The sequence below is a fragment of the Perissodus microlepis genome, chromosome 18, assembly GCF_051167445.1.
Source record: "Perissodus microlepis isolate ML-2025 ecotype Zambia chromosome 18, ASM5116744v1, whole genome shotgun sequence".
In the NCBI taxonomy this organism is placed as follows: Eukaryota; Metazoa; Chordata; class Actinopteri; order Cichliformes; family Cichlidae; genus Perissodus; species Perissodus microlepis.
In genome coordinates this window covers 10,050,402-10,069,811 of record NC_140478.1, presented here as the reverse complement: position 1 = coordinate 10,069,811, position 19,410 = coordinate 10,050,402, and the positions used below count along the sequence as shown (strand labels likewise).

General features: G+C 42.3%; 2 protein-coding genes across 4 annotated transcripts; both read left to right on the top strand.

Annotated features, from left to right (window-relative positions):
- The first annotated feature begins 1,626 nt into the window (after nt 1–1,626).
- On the top strand, nt 1,627–7,496 carry LOC146367275 (phosphatidylinositol 3-kinase regulatory subunit gamma-like). The gene is made up of 10 exons (XM_084912937.1): nt 1,627–1,983; nt 3,862–3,973; nt 4,095–4,193; nt 4,316–4,496; nt 4,584–4,700; nt 4,805–4,947; nt 5,057–5,233; nt 5,354–5,428; nt 5,552–5,722; nt 5,827–7,496. The coding sequence occupies exons 1-10, from the start codon at nt 1,932–1,934 to the stop codon at nt 6,101–6,103; spliced, it is 1,404 nt and encodes a 467-aa protein (XP_084769063.1). The 5' UTR covers nt 1,627–1,931; the 3' UTR covers nt 6,104–7,496.
- Nucleotides 7,497–13,352: 5,856 nt separating this feature from the next.
- On the top strand, nt 13,353–18,620 carry ipp (intracisternal A particle-promoted polypeptide). Of its 3 annotated transcripts, XM_084911943.1 has the most exons (11): nt 13,373–13,460; nt 13,536–13,642; nt 13,852–14,265; nt 14,986–15,197; nt 15,372–15,591; nt 15,719–15,874; nt 15,993–16,160; nt 16,261–16,398; nt 16,893–17,015; nt 17,214–17,434; nt 17,516–18,620. In XM_084911943.1, the coding sequence occupies exons 3-11, from the start codon at nt 13,923–13,925 to the stop codon at nt 17,738–17,740; spliced, it is 1,806 nt and encodes a 601-aa protein (XP_084768069.1). In that variant the 5' UTR covers nt 13,373–13,460; nt 13,536–13,642; nt 13,852–13,922; the 3' UTR covers nt 17,741–18,620. The 3 variants fall into 3 exon arrangements, with proteins under 3 accessions (XP_084768067.1, XP_084768069.1, XP_084768068.1); XM_084911941.1 differs by lacking the exon at nt 13,536–13,642 and having other exon boundaries at nt 13,353–13,460; XM_084911942.1 differs by lacking the exons at nt 13,373–13,460; nt 13,536–13,642 and having other exon boundaries at nt 13,649–14,265.
- Nucleotides 18,621–19,410: the final 790 nt, after the last annotated feature.

Here is a 19,410-nt window from a genome sequence, read left to right as displayed (position 1 = left end):
GCCATCAATCAGAAAGTTAAACTCAGATTCAGTGCAACAAGCAAATTACAGACTAATGTGAATTTTATTATACAAGTTAATAATCCGGGCAGCACGGTGGCACGGTGGTTAGCACTGTTGCCGCACAGCAAGAAGGTCCTGAGTTCAATTCCACCATCAGGCCGGGGTCTTTCTGTGTGGAGTTTGCATGTTGTCTGCGTGGGTTCCCTCCGGGTACTCCGGCTTCCTCCCACCATCCAAAGACATGCAGTTTGTGGGGATAGGTTAATTGGATAATCCAAATTGCCACTAGGTGTGAATGTGAGTGTGAATGGTTGTCTGTCCCTGTGTGTTAGACTGGCGACCTGTCCAGGGTGTACCCCGCCTCTCGCCCTATGACAGCTGGGATTGGCTCCAGCGACCCTGAAAAGGATAAGCGGTAGCGAATGGATGGAAGTTAATAATCTCAATTTGTGTTTGCTTAAATGACCCACATCCACCTATAATTGTGCTTTTTGTTGTCTTAACAAGGTTGATCATGGCAGCTATTTCAGTGTTTCTTGGGTAAAGACTGGATACAGGAAAGAATCAACTTACTGATGGGAAAAAGGAATGCTGGAGGCAATTACCTCCCCTGACTTTCTAAACTTGGGTCAAAAGGGGAGCGGCTATAAATGCCTGGACACCAACAGAGGCAGACCTCTGACCAAGCGGGCCTTGTTTCACTCTCTCTCTCTCTCTCTCTCTGTAGCCACTAAGTTCAACTGGTGGAAGAGGCCATGGCTGTTTAAATTTACAGCACAATGTCATTCTGTGTCATGAGCAAACTACAATGTGTGTATTCATCCACTCCGAACACATAAGAGGACAGTACTGTTAATACTCTGGCCATTTTTAGCATATGAGGCAAGAAATAGCAAAATGTGTCACTGTAAAATAACCACTTCTTTCAGACCTAAAGTGTACAGGTGGTTACACACCTGCTATCTTTAACTGGATGATCTCACAGCAGCAGTAATTATGAGCGGTGTCAGCCAAGATGCCATTTACTGTTGCTGAACATGTCTGGCAAGCTCAACAAGAATGTAATACTTACTTGCCAACTAGGAAACTACAAAAGGTGTTTTAGCCAACCAAGTTTAATTATGCTCAAACCTGTAACAGGACATTGTTTTCTTAGAACGTGTTCACTTATCAATAAACTGGAGCAACCATAATGGCTGAAACTGCCCTAATTCTTGATTGCTTAAAAGATACACGTTAAATATTTTCATTTGGTAATTTTAACTTTAAAAAAAAAAAAAATCCATTCATGTACAGCAAAGGATTTTTCAGCTGTTAGGGCAAAGCTTGAGGGGAGCTGAATGAAACGGTCTGGAATGTACTATTACACTTTTAGGGGTTCGTGGATGTTATGTGGAAAACGCCATATATCTGCTTACACAATTTACTTATTTAAGTGCATATATGTTCATTTTCATTTAAAACGCTTACTTTTAAATAATTACGTAGGATACATTTCAATAACTCCTTTTTGTACACGACACGGGATCCCAACAAGAAAAAGAACACCCCTACTGTGGTAGCAGCTTGGACTGTACCAAGATGATGTTACGAACAGCCCTTTAAAGTCGCTCCACTTCCCAGATGAACTAGAGCGCCGCCACACAGTCAGAAGGCACGGACTGACAATCTATTATGTCTGAAAATGGTCTCTGTTTAGAAAGGCGATTTCAGAACACTAAATTTTTGACTGTGGGATGCTTATGGACGCGGAATCTAAGGAGTTATCTTTTTATTCACGTGAATGTAGGACGCGGCGTCTGCGCATATTCTTAAGTAGCCTAGCTTAAATTAGGTTAAAAGAAACGTGCATTTTTATTTTATTTTATTTTTTTGCTCAGACTTGCGAAGACAACAGCGGCAACCTGGACTACTCTAGTGAAACAGGAATGATTTATCCTCCCGAAGGTTTATTCTACATCGAAATGGACCAAGCACCAGGTAAGTTAGGGTTAAAACCAGCCATTATCTGATCTGCGGGGGGTCGGGGAGCGTTTTATCAATGCCCCGCTTTCTTCTTCTTTTTTTCTTATCGGTTAATATCTGTTAGTAAAGCTGACATCTGAGAAAATGCTGTGCAGGTGTCGGCAAAGCGTTGCAATGGTCAGGTCCTCAGTGCTGCGCTCTCCCAGTGGCATTGCCCAGGCATGCATAGCGCAATTCACTTGGCAATTACGTAATACCTTTCGGAGAACCAGGCGCAGTGGCTTGCCTCTTTTCTTTTGTCTCGGCACATATGGCAAACTTTGACAGGGATGCACGGCGGCTTTGCGTCGTCGCACTAAACCTAAACGACACGTACCCAAACGTGTGCGGCAGAGGAAAGAGTGCATTTTATAGAGAATATAGTCGCGAGTGCGTTAATGAACGACCGCTTTGTTCTCCACTGCAGCCAGCCGTGGTTAATTTGCTCGCTAGCTCAGAAAGTAGGCTACAGGCAGCTCGTCTCATGACTTAGCTCCGATAAACTCGCCTGCAGCTTATTTTGTAGCCTGTTTGCTTTTGCGTTATTACTGCGCCGAAAACGTTTAGCTAATGTGCTGTAACCGATTTGAGTTAATTGAATTTGGCTAATTGATTAGTAAAAAAAACTGCGTCAGAGTCCTTAGCCTTAATATACTTATTTAATTTACGAATAGCTATACTAAGTGGGCTACAGTTAATTAAGTAGCTTGCAGGAGAGGTTTATGAGAGCTTCTGAAAATCTGTGACGACAATACAGGGTGTAGGAAGCACAACAAAAATGAAGACAGTGGGTCAGCCAGTATGTGTGTTGTGTGCGTTTCAGACTTTTAATTTGGCATCTTTTTTTTATAATTTCTTGCATGCATTGCTAGTGCATGTACTAGTGCAAGCATGTGGCGTTTGGAAGCCGGTGGAGTGTTTTTTGGCAGGACTCCGTGGGAGGAAGAGGAGGGGGAAAAGGTGTGCAGACTTAAATTTTTTTGCAGAGTTCAGGAGCCGCAGCGTTTCACTGAACTGCTGCACCTGTCTTTTGTTTATTTTTGAGGTCAGGAGGAGGGGGGAGGGGGTGGAAGGTGAGCGGATGGTGGGAGAAAGCCACACTTTCCCCTGTGTGAGGGTGCTCTTGTATTCTCCCTAACTGCCTCGTGAAAGGCACTTTTGTCCTGCAGTGAAATATATCGCCCTTCACTCCTCTTGATGCGGTTTCCCCTCGTTTTTCATTTTTAAGGAAAACGCTTAGTCTTCAAGCCAGAGTCACGGATCCCCCCCCCCCCTCCCTCTTCCTCCCTTCAGGGTTGATGGAAAACTTATGATCTCTAAGCTCGCAATGGTTATAAAATGAAAAGGGTGGTCCAAGAGACTCAAAATATAATTTATAGCCTATTAAATGCCAGTCATGCAATTCAGGACAGTGCCAGAGGCAAACTTTAGAGAATGGACTTTAATTTATTTCACAAGAGTTGGATACTGGTTAGTGTATAATGGTTTTATAATTAAAGTATTTGGAATAATTAATTAAAAAAAAAAAAATTTAATAGTTATTAACTCATAAGCTACATTTCTATTTTTAGTAATGACAGCACTGAAGATCTTGGTAATGATTTGGCAACTTGGAAACTTGCCCGGGCATGTTCTCAGATCTTGACAGGCTTCATCAAGCAAGGGTGTTACAAACTGTGTGTGCCTCATTTGCTGGCTGGATGGATGGGGAGGGGGGGGGTCATAATATTGAAGGGGTCGTGTTTACAGTAACTGCTCAAGTAGATCTTGTGGCAGATTATTGTGTTAAAATCTCTAAGAAAAGAGGGGAAAATTTGCATTTCATTCCATCCTCGTTTTGTCTTTCGCATGCAGCTCTCCCTCCCAGGTCAACAAAGCCACCATCTTCCACCATGAACAACAACTGCCTTTCGCCTCCTGCGCATTCGCTACAGGACGCTGAATGGTACTGGGGTGACATAACAAGGTAAAGGATGAGAACATCTGCAAATATCCCATTCTTTCTACAAAGATCTCATGTGATGTTTTGATTGTTAAACATATTGGCACGTTGAATTCCGTTAAGCATTAACTGACTCTTCCCACAGGGAGGAGGTAAACGAGAAGCTCCGAGACACACCTGATGGCTCCTTTCTGGTGCGCGATGCATCCACAAAGCTGCAGGGAGACTTTACGCTGACATTAAGGTAAGATGAAGAGAAAAGGAGCACAGTGATTCCAATCGCAGCGCTAAAAGAAAATATTAATGGTGAGGTTTAAATTATATTTTGCACTGATCTAATTTTTTTTTCTCTACTCAAATTTTTAGAAAAGACGGGCACAACAAGCTGATCAAGATTTACCACCGTGACGGGAAGTATGGCTTCTCAGACCCTCTCACATTCACGTCGGTGGTGGAGCTCATTTGGTACTATCAGCACCATCCGTTGGTGGAATATAATGCCTCACTGGATCTGATGCTTACCCATCCTGTGTCCCGTTTCCAGCAGGTTCGTGAGTAAATACAAATTTATTTATTTTTACTTTATAAACACAAGGATACGCGTTGTCTAAGCAAATGAAATTTCTGCATTTAGGTGAAAGAGGACAGTGTGGATGTGACTGGAAGAAAGCTTAAGGAGGTCCACAGTGAGTACCAAGAGAAATCAAAGGAGTTTGATCGTCTCTACGAAGCCTTCACAAAGACCTCACAGGTTAAAAATGCAGCCTTTAAAAAAATATTATTTTCTAAAGGGTCTGATTTACTTTTAACAAATGCCTGAGTCTTTTCTGAATGGATATACTCTGTATGACACAGGAGATCCAGATGAAGCGCACGGCAATAGAGGCTTTTAATGAGACTATGATGATCTTTGAGGAGCAGTGTCGTGAGCAGGAGCGCTACGGAGAGGAGTTTGAGAGAAGCAGCCATTTGGAGGGAATTGACAAAGATTTGGAGAGGTACTTTATTGCACAGTGGCCGGGGGGGGGCTCTTAAAATGTGGGTGCATTTTGCACATAAACCCCCTAAACTCTGCTCACACCTGTGACCTGTCCTTTCCCTCCTCAGCTTTCTGATACACTATGAGAAGCTGAAGTGCCGTCTCGCAGAGATCTATGACAGCAAAATTCATTTAGAGGAAGACTTGAGGACGCAGGTGGAGGATTACAGAGAGACGGACAGGAAGATTAACAACCTGCGGCCAGACCTCATCCAGCTACGCATCATGAGAGACCAGTACCTCAAGTAAGTGGCATCAGAATATTATTATTATTATTATTATTATTATTATTATTCTATTGTTTTGTGGCATTTGTGGTAACAATCATTAGGGATTATAATGTTTAATTTTTCTTCTCCTTGCAGCTGGCTTAATCACAAAGGCGTACGGCAGAAACGCATAAATGATTGGCTGGGGGTACATAACGACAGCCTTGATGAGTAAGTTTAAACACATTCTTTTTATTTATTTTAATTTAAAAACATTAATTTTAATTAATAAATATAACTTGTTAATGGAAGACAGAATTGAAAGAGACATGACAACCACCCTCTTTCTTTCAGTACGTATGTGCTAAAGGGAGATGAGAAGAATTTGCCACATCAGGATGAGACGAGCTGGTTTGTTGGTGAACTGAGTCGGACGCAGGCAGAGGAGATGCTTCAAGGCAAAGTCCCTGGAACATTTCTGATCCGCGAGAGCAGCAAACAGGGATGTTACGCCTGCTCTGTTGTGTAAGTCCAACGTTTTGGCCCAAAAAAAATGGAATCTGTTTGAGATGCTTTTTGCTCTTGATTTGATCACATGACACTTACAGATGTCCTTCTCTCCGTTAAAGCGTAAACGAAGAAGTCAAGCATTGCATGATCTACAGCACACCGCACGGATACGGCTTTGCCGAGCCCTATGACGTCCACTGTTCACTGAAAGACCTTGTCCTGCACTATCGCCTGCACTCATTAGTGCAACACAATGACGCCCTGGATGTGCGGCTGTCACATCCGGTGCACGCCAAAGCTGCAGCCACACCTTCACAGCACGCAGAGGAACAACACAAACTGATACAGACTCCAAAACACACGTCGGGGATGGCCCCTGCCGCTCCGGAGATGTAATCCAGTGGTGACAGACAAAAGGACATGTTTACTGCGAGAGACTGCATCAGGGTGCATTGTATAAAAAAAATTTTTTTTTTTGGTTTTTTTTTTTTGCACTACAGTGATTCCAACGGTTTTATGAATGGGATTTCACAGAAGTGGGACCGCAACTTGAATGTCAGCTTGAAGAATTTAATTTTTTTTCAAAGAGACTGTTTTAAGCTTTCAGACTTTTTTTCTTTAATACTTCATTTATTGCCATTTGTTTAACACACACCTTTTGGGTAGGGGTGCTGACCACCTGAGATTTACTCACTGACGTCAGGTGCTGCACTTTTTCTTTAAGCCAAGAATTCACATTGCTAGAGATGTTTCGAGTTAAACTGTTCAGTTTTTTAAATTTGACCCATGTGTTGGAGATGTATATTGGATTATTACTACAAAGTGCTTTTGTGGGGGAATGGTGTAAACATGCAGTTTCATCTAGGTGGTTTGGAGGGCCAAGTAATTTTTTGGGTAAAATGCCACATGAATTTGTGAAACGTTGCGGTGCATCTTGGTTATTTCCACCCCCCCTTTTCTTTTTCTTTTTTTAAATTTTCTTTTTTTTTTAATAAACTGACATTCATATACAGTGGATAATTATGTAGCATTAACATCCTGTAGAATACCATAGTAAGAGCATATACCCATTGACCAAAACACTAAATATTGAGCAGAACTACATCCCTGTTTAGTCCAGTAATTGCATTTGGGCAAGGGTAGGGCAGTTTATGTACACCTGCTAATGTGCTGATCAAAACATAATCTGAAGTACTGTATGTTATATTCTGTTACTCAAAGAAGTATAAGCTTTTTGTATTCTATATATATTTTTTCTATAAACATGCCACAAGATGAAAGCTTGAAGAAAGTGCAATCCAACAGTATTTCTATTGTTGCAATGTATGATGACTGTGGTGGTGGTGAAGGTATTGCTGTTGCAAGAGGTTGACATTTGCCACAAAAATGCACTCTTTAGTGGCGCTGGTATGATGTGGCCTCCAATGTTTGTGTGAACTGCCAGAGGTCCGGAAGTATCCTGCCTCCATTACTTGAACTGTGGCATTGCTTGAGCTATGAATGTTTTTTCCATGACATGCAGCCTACATAGCTTAAGAGGAAAGGAATCCATGTTGAACTTGGCACATTTTTCGAGTTTGAGGACAATAGACGCTCTGTACAGAGACACAATAAAAAAAAAAAGTGTATTTCTAAAGGTTGCTTTATGGAAGTAGGTTGTTTAAGCCTCTTAAAATAATCAAACTTCACTGGGGGACTGAGGAAATTCCTCAGGTGACGCTAAGCAATGTGAGATCCTGACCTTTTTCTTGCTGAAAGACAATAAACTGATGATGGTTTTGTCAACTAATTCAAGTCTGTTGCTAACACTGTTCAAGAAACACTTTTTAAAAATTATTATTCACATTAATCATAAGGTTAATCACATAATCATTAATCATCACATTAATCATAATCAAAAAGGTTGAAGGCAGCTTTGTTATTTTTCTAAGTGCTGTTAAAGTTCCAGTGACCAAAACTATGCTTAACACTAACTTACGTTGGGTTTACCGTCTTTACTGAAGCCATGGTAGTCCAATGAGCTTATCTTTGAGTTTGCAGAGGTGGGAGACAGCGAGGGCAGTGGAGGACACGCTGCAGACAGATGGGAGAGAAAGGAAGCGATAAAGACAATAGCAGGATGTGCGCAGGCTCTTCCGTACTCAGCCTGACTGCCGTTGAGTCACTTCAAAAAAATTTTTAGGAACATGCTTTGCATGACTCTCACTTGCATTTTTAAATTTTTGATCCTTCTGTAAAGGAAAAAGAAAAGCAAATTAACATTTGGTACTTGAGAGCAGCTTGGGGTTTTTTCCTTCTAGGTTTATCACACAGTCAGCATCACCCCTGTCTGACAATTACACTGAATTTGCTAATTTCACCAGTGCAAAATCCTCAGAAAAACACATGTATTGCCACTGGGGTGTATGATGATAACGTTGACCCTGGATGACACCACCACTGGCCACCTGTGTGACCACAGCAACAGGTGGCCTCTTTCAACCATCACAGAAGGTCTGTGTTAGGTAAGGATTAATGAGGTGCAGAGGGCAGGGATGTACTAGGGGAGAGTTCCAGGCCACGGATTACTACCTCTTACCTGTGTCAGCATGGAGAGTGGGTGGACAGGCAGCATGCAAGCCTGGCTAGGACTCACCAGACGCAGTGTAGCTAGATAGATAGCACCACAGCCCTCGAATGGTAAGAGTCACATCATGTCTCATTCGCTCCAATTGATTTTTTTTTTCACCAATTGCAGATCATGGAGCCTTGCAACCATTCCTGAAATTTAGCAACATACCTGTGGCATAGAGATGTAGCAGCACAGAAGTTTGAATTGCATTTTCAAAATTTAAGTTGTTTAAAAAACAAGAACATATTCGTGGATTATTCACCAACAAATTGGTAGATTTTGGATAGGTTAACTGATGTTAGATTAAATCACCAAACTCATATTAGCAACCAAGAACAATTGTTGAGTAATTGCAAATGACTTTATCTTAATGTTATTTCATCCAGCATTATGAAATCAAGCTCCAAAACTTGACTTTTGCAGGGTCGGTCAAGTGAAATATTACCTAAATATAACAATTCAATTTATTTTTATTTATAATAGTGCCAAATCATAACGGCAGTCACCTCAAGGCGCTTTCAACAAATGTATTCACGGTGGGAATTACCTAATGTTATAAAATAACAATTGCATAACATAAATGAGAAACTATTCTAAATGCCTAAATAAATGCATTTGATTGTATTATCTATGTTATCATATTAATCCTGTATTGTGGAATTAGTATATATTGATTGCACAAATTCAAGTGACACTTGACACACTTTAACATCAGCAGCTAATTAAGCTCCAATAACTTGAGCTGGGTAATAAAAACTACACCTCATCTGCTGATGCATTTACCTAAATAAAGATTTAGCCTGAAGACTGGGCTTTTAAATCTTTCCCCGCTTCTTACTTTTGTCATAACCCGAACATTAGGCTTTGCAGTGCACTGGTCTTTGTTTGTAGCGCTGCCTCTCTATATTCACATATATTCCAAGTGGCCGCTAAGCACTTCCGTAGTCTTACTATTCGAGGGCTCTGGATAGGACAGAGTGTACCAATGAGTCACCCTCAGGCGGCTGCTTGAGTGTCCCAAAGACAGGGAGAGGGTGGGAAGAAAAATATGTGGGGCAGGAAGGAGAGCGGAGAAAGTGCAGGGCCTATTTCTCTCACTCCTGGTTATTAAAATGAAGGCTTGAAAGGTCAAGCTGGGCCTTTTCTACATTTTCTTTGCACATAAAGTACACTGCCACATGGCTATGACCCCCAAACTATAAGCTTTTATAGCAGTTTGGCTATCACTGCTAACATCTACTTTCGCCTGGCTTCCAGCTATAAGAGTTGAACATATGTAAAAACCCAGCCCCCCCTACATATTTTTCCTCTGAGGCCCTCTCCCTCCACTTTTTTTTCTTGTCAGCACACCTCAGTGCTACAACTCGCTTACTAGTTCTCAATTTAAATAAGTCCCGACTGGAGTAGGGGGGGGGGGGTAGCAGAACGAATTACCTTTGGAGTCACGCCTAAAACACACACACCATCAACTGTCTTGCAGGCTTTCAGAAAAAAAAGGTTTTCGCTTTCAGTTTGCAGCAGCCAATCGCGTCGCTCCTCTCCTCTGTCTCCGTCCGAATCCACGGTTTCACGCTACGCGATCAGCCAATGGCAGTCCGAGACCATACCGCAGGTTAGCCAATCAGCAGTCAGTTGCTATGTTGGAAGCAGAATCGATAAGAGGGATTTTTTCCCCCTCTCTGTTTTTTTTTTTACAAGCTCACAATATAGCTGGCTTATAGGCTGAAGGCAGGAGATCCTGTTGCCTGCCAACAAGCATGTAGGCAACAGACTGAACCATTAAACACCATGCAGACACATTTCCTTTGATACCGCCACAAATAACAGCTTAGATGTCACTATGCTGTGTATGTGTCTGCACACACACATATATCTCAGGAAGAAAGTTAACAGGTTGGATTCCCGACCCCCACTGAGCTGTTGAAGTCATGGAAAAGAAAATTGTTTGAGCCTGGGTGAATTATGGTCAATGATGCACATCAAAGTTTCTGAGTGAAAATGATGTTGTGAGTTTGTCCCCTTTTTTGTTTTCCCCTTCTTTCAGTACTTTTTCCTCCAGTGTCTCGGTCCGTCTAAGGTGAAAAACACCCCATATTGTTACTATACTTAAAGCAAATCCAAATGTATGCAATCCTATACTTGGTGCTGTACATATTCATCACAATATTAAGGTCAGTAATTTCTGGATTAGATTGTTAAGCCATATGTTCTCCCAGTGACCCAGAACGGTTGAGATTTCTTGCTGTGGGCTACTGGTATGTGTCCTCAAGCAAAATGTAAACAAAAATCACACTAACCTAATCAGTTTGGAAAAAGATGCAGTTATTGTATAAGTTAACCTGTATTTGAAGGTGACTTTTAGAAACTGAAATCAAACTTTAATGATTGGATGTGCTCAGTTGGAAATAGCATTAGTCCTGGATACAAGTTGATCTAAAATAACGAGTTATTATTGGCATATATTTTGCTATAACTGAGTGACCTCTGGTAGCTTTGATTTGAACAAAGAGACTCGGATCGCACTGAAACAGGAGGGGACACTGATCCAGCTCAGACACAGGGATGAGACACAATCAGACACAATGCTGTTTGTTGACAAACCATCAAGATCCAGAACCACAGCCAAATCAGATTTTCAGATACCGCCTTAGACCAGGGATGGGCGATCCCTCCAGTTTTAAAACAGGTAGAGCAGGACGCCCTCAGCGACAGCTGGGGTGATTTTCCTTCCTCCTACTTCATGCAATATTATGTTGTGCTATTTCTTAAGGGAAGGTGGGGGTGGGGGAATCACCTATTAAATGAAGCATCCCATCCTTTCTAAAGCTGGACAATCTCATTGTGGTACTTCAGCTCTTAAATAGATTAAAAAAGAAGAAAACAAGAAGCAGCAGCAAGGCACGTGGCCAGAAAACTAAAGTGGCACAAGACTGACAGATACTGCTTGGTCTGAAAACATAAGGCTGATGATGATGATGATGATGGTGGTAAAGGAAAGAAGGAGTTACACACAAAGACTGCAGCAAGAAGGAAAGTTCACTATTAAGTATCTGCTACAAGTTAGAAGAATATCACACAGATACTCCCATCATCATAGGGAAATCCCTTGTTTTGTGTTAAGCTTTTAATCTGAAGCCCTTTACTCCTATATGAAGCTTTAATCTGTCAGTTTCATTTCATAATGTTTTTCTTTCTTGGTAAAAGAAAAAAAAGGATAGAGCCCCTGATGGGGAAAAAAAGTCAGACACACTGCACTTAAAGTGGAATGGCAATTATGGTGAGCACTTTCCATAGGATGACCCTCGCACTATTTACTTTGTCTCCCACGACATGGGGAAATTCTGGGTACAGTCACCGCAGCGGAGAGACAGGATGACCAGAGAAAACAATGATGACAAGCAAAAAACTCTGGCTTTTTAGAGGAGCGGGGAAAAAAGGGGGACTTAAAAAGAAGAGCATTTTCACACACTGTAAGAGTTTTCAACCAGAGGAAGTATGTCATCATATTCAAGTTCATTTTAGTACCTCACCTTAAACCTTAAAACCTGTTTTTCAAGAGACACCTCCCCAGGCAGCAGGATGGAGAACAAAAGGCACACTTTCATGTGACAAATACACCTCTGACACGCACACACACACACACACACAATTCATTTTCATGATTATTATTTTATATAAGAGTTTAAACTTCAGTCTGGATTTTCTATGAATGTCTGATGGGCATGTTGAGTGCGCAGGGAGCATGTATGTAACATGTACCATCTGTGTTGGAGGCTGCTGTCACACGTCAATGAAACGCTAATGAGGCTCTTGAATTGCAAAGTAGCACAGATCACCTCACGACTGCTAAAAATGAAATAATGTGACTAACACACCAAGTGGAAAGTGACAGAGGGAGAAAGAGCTCACTGAAGGATGACAAAGAGCCCTATCTGACAAATGGAACACTATTTGATCAGTATTTGACTGGGATAAATATGTTACACAGTAAAAGAAAAATAACAATAATAATAATCGGGCAAGGAAAATGACCTTTAATGACAATTAAGTATTTCAACACCGGACAAAGAACTTTTAAAGAGCCACTTTAAGTTAGGATATACAAATCCCTCACAGGTCATAGCACGATAAAGAGACTTGAGGAGAGAATTAAAGTTACATGGAGCTGTTTGTTTTCTAAGCTTCTTCAGTTTCAGGTTTTAGCTTTGTCTTATTGGTTTACTCAGAGCCAGTTTAAGTTGTGTCTAATAAGCTAATTGTTGAGCTAAGGTAATGGTTACTGTGGAGGCCCTATAGGGAACCCTGACCTACTGGAAATTTAACAGCGCAGGGCAACGGGAGGGAGTTCCAGCAAGCCGAGGGTGGATCGCAAAAGCTGGCTAGGCTGGCACTTTAGACTTTTTAATTGGCTGCAGCCACGACATACTCTCTTGTGCATCACAGGGTGTTGAAAGAGCTGGAAATACTAGTTGAGTGACGGGTGTTAGGAGACTTGTATTTCAGGTGTGTAAGTCCAGTGATCGTTACAGGGTTTTTTTTCCCGCTTTTTTAACTGTAGTTCAGATGCACTTTTTTTCAGCAGACACGGTTAAAGGGCCCAGAGTCCCAGAGTGTATGTACTAACAGGTTTCCAACATAATACTTAAACTAATCTGATCCCAAGATAAAGAAAACTGGACAGCCCAGTGAGTCTGAGAGTGGGCTCAAACGAAAGAGCTTAAAGCCTAAAAAAATAACACTGTACCGGGGGACAAATATGTAGGAATACTGTGATAATTTACGTTAGGTTGCTATGGCCTATTGTCAAGGACATGCCGCTCCTTCAAAGCCAACACTGCCACCTGGCGGTGAGTGCTAATACAAACCTGACCTGAATTTGGGGCGAACTGGTAATAACGTTTAAATTAATTATTATAATTAGACAAAAATAACAGAGAAAAATATTTGTGTAATTTAAATTGACTCAAAGATAAAAACTTGTCGGTATCGGTGGTGCAAATCAAAAGAAATTAAAATTTTCCCCTCTCGTGGATCAATTAGTTACGTCTGGAGATTCAGACCAATGCAGTCGGTCCACGAAAAACGTATTGACAGCCTGCAGGCTGACGGAAGTTGCCTGCATCCTCATCAGCAAACTTAAGGGTGAGTTGCCAGTAAATGCAAGATAAACGCTGCATTTTTTATTTTTTATTTATTTATTTTTTGTACTTCCGTCAGTAATTCTCCGTCTGGAAAGGGACTGGTCGAGTATTGGTACTGTCGTGCAGACTATGATCACTGACAAGCACCCTAGCGAGCTGCCAGACGGCTAACATGCCCGGCAGGTGTGTGTGTTACAGATCATATAACAGCAGTGGGATGAGTGGCGACTATTTTTTTTTTTAATGCTTCGTTATGTTTTCCTGTGGAACAACAAAGAAGGGGAGGTTTACTCTTATTTGTCTTTCATCGGTAGCCGATAAATCAGAAGTTGCTGGTTACACAACAATGCACTGAGCCTCTGTGTTTTGGTTTTGTGTGCTGTGCTTTTCAGGCCCGAGCCTCACAGGAGAGGAGGATTGAGGATACTGGCCTCCATGGTAAAGCAGAGGTACCTTCGCTGCCATGTCCTCCATCTCTGTGTCGACGTCCAGTGGATGCAGCCGTAATGCTGGTGCAGCTGCCATGGCAACCCAGGGTTTAGAGCAAGCTGTGCTGGCTTCAGATCGCTACGCCAGACTCATCCTGGCCCAGATGAACAAGATGCGCCTCCGCTCCGACTTCTGTGACGTGGGGCTTAAAGTCGGCGGCCGTGTCTTCAAGGTGCACCGGCTAGTGCTTGCTGCCAGCAGCCCCTACTTCTCTGCCTTGTTCGCTGGTGGGATGAGGGAGGCAGACAAAGAGGAAGTGCAGATCCTTGGAGTGGACACTGATGTCTTTGAAATCTTGCTGGAGTTCATATACACAGGTCTGCATCAGCCCTGATATCCCCGTCTTGAACTTCTTGAATATTTGTGTTGTTTTGTAGCATTCCCAATCTCTCAGATATGCTTTCCCTTCAAGACAGCAGTGTTACCTGTTAAATGCAAATTAACTAATTAAGACTGTTAGCAGATATTTGGGAGTGCGTTTGGAGACCAGGAAAATCTCATTCGTGTATATCTTCTCTCTGGTCCTGACTAACGCACCTGCCTCCTTTCCAACATCAATCTCTCTTCACCAGCTGATTCAGAATCCAGCAGCTAGGCTTCACACTGCATCATAACAATCCTGATTTCTGTCCATTGATAGATTTTACCGATCACATGTAAAGCACACATATGGGTATGACCCTGAGTTACAAAGCAGAAATGTTGATCCTTTGCAAGAAAGTTTGCAGCGTTAGATCTACAGATAGCTGTACAAAGCCATGGATTAAATGTAAAGGTGATTGTATTTCTGCTAACACGTACTTTTGGGGGTTTTATCTTTTTAATGTCAGTTTTTGCTCTTTTATTATATCACATTTTACATTTCATTTAAATTTGCCTTCCAGTTTGGTTTTCTATGTCTGTTTTACCTTCCTTCTGCTTTTACCCATCTGTCAGGGCTCTTCAATAACTAACTTTTTACAGTGATATGTAAATGTAAGCACTTATTTGCTCAGTCTCTTTTTTCCTAGTTGGAAATGTGCTCTCTTTCTGTTTAGGAGTGATCGGCGTCACTGTGGAGAATGTTCAGGAACTGATGGTGGCAGCCGACATGCTGCAGCTGAATGAGGTGGTGTCCATCTGTGGGGAGTTTCTTAAGGGTCACATGGACCCATCCAACTGTGTGGGCATCTTTCAGTTCCTGGAGCAGATCGCCTGCATGGACATGCTGGAGTTTACTGAGAACTACATCCATGTTCACTTCCTAGAGGTACACACAAAAGACCAAGTCTGTGTTTTATTCTCTGTTAAAATCCGAGGATTTGAACTAATGAAACTGTATCAACAATTTCCATCAGCATCAACATTTATGTTACTTAAACTCTTTCTGTAGTTTCCACGTCGAACGTTCACAAATCAACCCTCTCGACCGCTTCCCCTCTAGGTGTGTGTCACTGATGAGTTCAGGGGCCTGTCAAAAGAGCAGCTGGTGAGACTTTTAAAAAGTGAGGAGCTGAGGATCGAGGATGAGTACCAGGTTTTTACAGCAGCCATGGAGTGGGTTCTCCAAGACGTGGCAAAGAGGAAAAAACATGTGGTAGAGGTGTTGGAACCAGTCCGCTTCCCTCTGCTTTCCCCACAGAGGCTGTTCAAATACATAGAAGGTAGGAAACTTGTGACATTCTTCCTCCTGTTGCATTTTATACTTTCAATGTCGTGTGTTTAATACATTGTTTGAAAATTTGAAGTAACTCCTGAGAGTCAAAGCCTTATTTTTTCTTACATTTTTAGGTATTACCGACTTCAGCCTGCGGGTGGCACTGCAGACTCTGCTGAGGGAATACACTGAAGTCACAAAGTCCCCCAAAGAAAATAAGATGTACAGTCAGCTACAGCCAGCCAAGATGAGACCCAGAAGAAAAGCCAGGAAATACCTCTATGCCATAGGTTTAGTATCTTTGCTGTGTTACGTCTAAGTGGGGTGGAGTAAAGGGTCCCAAGATTTAAATTAGTCTTGCAATGCAGCAGATCTGATGGTGGAGCTTTTCTTCTCGTCTCATGTCAGGAGGCTACACTCGGCTGCAGGGCGGCCGTTGGAGTGACAGCCGGGCGCTAAGCTGCGTGGAACGCTTTGACACCTTCAACCAGTACTGGACCACCGTGTCGTCACTGCATCAGGCCCGCAGCGGGCTAGGAGTCGCAGTCCTGGAAGGCATGATCTATGTGGTAGGAGGTGAGGGGGAGAGAGCTGGGAGTTTGCTCTGCTTTAAATAGAGAATTAACTTTAATGAGTAGAAATCTGACAACAAATGGTCTTTTCTTTTCCTTACTAGGGGAAAAAGACTCGATGATTTTTGACTGCACAGAGAGATACGACCCAGTTACGAAACAGTGGGCCGCCGTGGCGTCTCTGACTTTCCCTCGCTGCGGAGTCGGTGTCTGCCCCTGCCACGGAGCTCTGTATGCACTCGGTAAGGGTCACACTAGAAGTAGAACACACCACCTAGTGGTTTAAAGAAATTCTAAGAACTTAGAAGACAATAGAAAACACTGAAAGTGAAAATTTAAATGCACGAGTTCTTGCAGCAGAAGTTGAGGTTGTGCAATACCACATTGTGAAAGGACAATGAAATAGCTTAGTAAGTGTAATTAAATCATAACCGGCATCATGGGAGTATTTAGGAGAAAATGTGCCTGATTTAATTTCACTCACAAACATAATAGAGAGATGTGGCAGTCTGCAAATGCAGAGTGAGAAAAGGCTTTCTTACAATCCGGGATGCTGCGTAAAATATAAATATAAACAACATGCAGTGATTTGTAAATCTCAGTAGAATGCAAAAAATGTATTGTATTTAAATAATGCTTCAAAAATATTTGCCCAAATAAGTGGTGAGATGACCGACAAGTGGTGACACTTTCTTCTGCACAAACTTGAAGTCGTGTTTTTCCTGTTCTTCTGCAGGTGGATGGATTGGCTCTGAAATCGGAAAAACCATGGAGCGATATGACCCAGAGGAGAACAAGTGGGAGGTCATTGGCAGCATGGCTGTTCCCCGCTATTACTTTGGCTGTTGTGAGTTCCAAGGTGTGTCCGTCCCTTTAATACATTTAAACAAAATAAACACATCTGTATAATCGGGCGTAAAAGCTTTAATCAGATTTGTCGTGCAGAAGAAAGAATGTAACGAGAAGTACTTGCACTGTTTTCGCATTTCTCTTTGCACGTCACCATCTGAACCCTCAGTTCTGGAGGTCAGCTCTAAACGCAATGGTTTTTACCCAGGCTTCATTTACGTGATCGGAGGGATCAGCGACGAAGGGATGGAGCTGCGCTCAGCAGAGGTGTATGATCCCATCTCGCGTCGATGGAGCGCCCTGCCCGTCATGGCCACTCGACGGGCCTACGTGGGCGTCGCATGTCTCAATAACTGCATATATGCTGTGGGCGGCTGGAACGAGGCTCTGGGTGCTTTGGAGACAGTAGAGAAGTACTGCCCAGAGGAGGTAAAGAGCCAATATAATCTGTTTACAAATTTTAACAGACGCTCCAACGTTCTCCTCACGTCTGCAAACGTCTGTCCGCAGGAGAAATGGGTGGAGGTCGCTGCGATGTCTACGGCACGCGCAGGTGTATCGGTGTCGGCAGTAAACGGGCTGCTGTATGCGGTTGGAGGAAGAGCAACCACCAGAGACTTCTCCGCACCCGTGACGGTGGATTCCGTGGAGATCTACGACCCTCACCTGGACACCTGGACCGAGGTTGGCAACATGATCACCAGCCGCTGCGACGGCGGGCTGGCTGTGCTCTGACAGACGGGAATGTCCTGCACCTGAATCATTCACCAAACACAGCATAAACTGGAGAAAAGCTGCACCTTAAGAGACATACAGAAAAGTGTGTTTTGGTTTAAACAGCCTTTCATATGTTGTCATAGTATTTATACATGGATGTCTCCTTTTTGTTTTTTAAATTAATCAATGAATATGAACATGAAAGCACATTTAGTACTGAAATCTGCCAAAATGTTCTTTTTACTGTTACATGACTCTCCTGTGTCCTTATTTTCAATTCAGTCACAACGTTAGAACAATATATTTGAAGGCACAGCTATCTTGGTGATGACGATTATTTTTTATAGAAGTTCTATTTTTGATGAACCACAGAGGGTTTTTTGAAAGTCCCGTGGGGCACTAAGAAAACTGCTGGCGGGTGATGAAGCACTGTTTAGTTTCTTTTAAAGAATTTTTGGAGTGCGGTGCATTACCACTCCGATCCCTTGAGCCTAGTTGACAGTAGAACCACATAAAACCTATGGCTGCATTAAGTTTAAAAATTTCTGTGGACTCGAACAGCATGCCAGAGCGCTCCTTTTCATTCCACTGGATTATTTATGTACATATGTTTCTACTAGTGCCTCTCCATCGCTGTTTACATTTCATTCCGAGCAAGTAAAGACTGCTTTATCATTTCAGATTTGTACTATCTGATGTTGAGGTGTGCAGCCTATCGCTTAAAAATATGTTCAGCATCTTTACGGTACGGCATCACATTTCCTCTTGTTTTCAAGCTGACCGAAGCGGTGCCACAGCACAGCTTCTTTCTATCATGCACAGTTAAACCTTTGCAAAAACACAATACTACACCACACTGATAATGCTGCTTTTCAGACTTAATAAACATCGCAAAACAGTTATGTGTATTCTTTATTTCATTTTAACCTTATTCCCTTCTTTTTCAGTGTAGTTAAAATGTAATAATCCCCTCTGATAGTTCTGTGCAAACACCAGCATGCAGGAGGACATTACTCCCTGATATCCTAGGTGATGGTACGTAGGTGTGTTGGGTTCATTTGTGAACGATCATGTTAGTATTATTAGATTCGTTGCACGGATGTAAAGCTGTTTGAAGCAGGAAAGTTTACTTCTGTATTGTGCAAACAAGCGAACTACAGCAGTCACACTTGCTGTAATTGTACTGGACGTCTCACTGGGATTGTGGCTCATCTATTTGGAGCTGATGTTTACAAAACACTGAGACTATAAATGTGGGATCACTTACTTCCAACTCTGCTATAAAAACTCCAGTGTGTCTGTTTAATGGACAGCCATTTCTACCTAAATGTGAACTTCAGTTTCCTGTTTTCAGCTGACAGGAGTGCCACCCGGTGTGGTCTTCTTCTCTTGTAACGCATCTGCTTCAATGTTTGACATGCTGTGCGTTCAGAGACACAAATCTCGATACCTTGGCGGTTACTCATATCAGTCCGTCTGGCACTAACAACCATGCTACGTTCACCTTTCTTCCCCATTCTGATGCTCAGTTTGAACTTCACGGGCCTAAATTAATTGCTGCCATGTGATTGGCTAATTATATATCTACATTAAAGAACAGGTGTACCTAATAAAGTAGCTGGTGACCTTAAAGTTTGTGATGCAAGAAGAATGAACACCTTTATGTGACTGACCGGTGAGAAGCAGCT

Coding starts and splice junctions, on each gene's coding strand:
- LOC146367275 (XM_084912937.1), top strand. CDS start 1,932: ATGATTTATCCTCCCGAAGGTTTATTCTACATCGAAATGGACCAAGCA. Junction 1,984..3,861: donor CGAAATGGACCAAGCACCAG/GTAAGTTAGGGT, acceptor TTTCGCATGCAG/CTCTCCCTCCCAGGTCAACA. Junction 3,974..4,094: donor TACTGGGGTGACATAACAAG/GTAAAGGATGAG, acceptor CTCTTCCCACAG/GGAGGAGGTAAACGAGAAGC.
- ipp (XM_084911941.1), top strand. CDS start 13,923: ATGTCCTCCATCTCTGTGTCGACGTCCAGTGGATGCAGCCGTAATGCT. Junction 15,198..15,371: donor TCCATGTTCACTTCCTAGAG/GTACACACAAAA, acceptor CTTCCCCTCTAG/GTGTGTGTCACTGATGAGTT. Junction 17,435..17,515: donor AGAAGTACTGCCCAGAGGAG/GTAAAGAGCCAA, acceptor GTCTGTCCGCAG/GAGAAATGGGTGGAGGTCGC.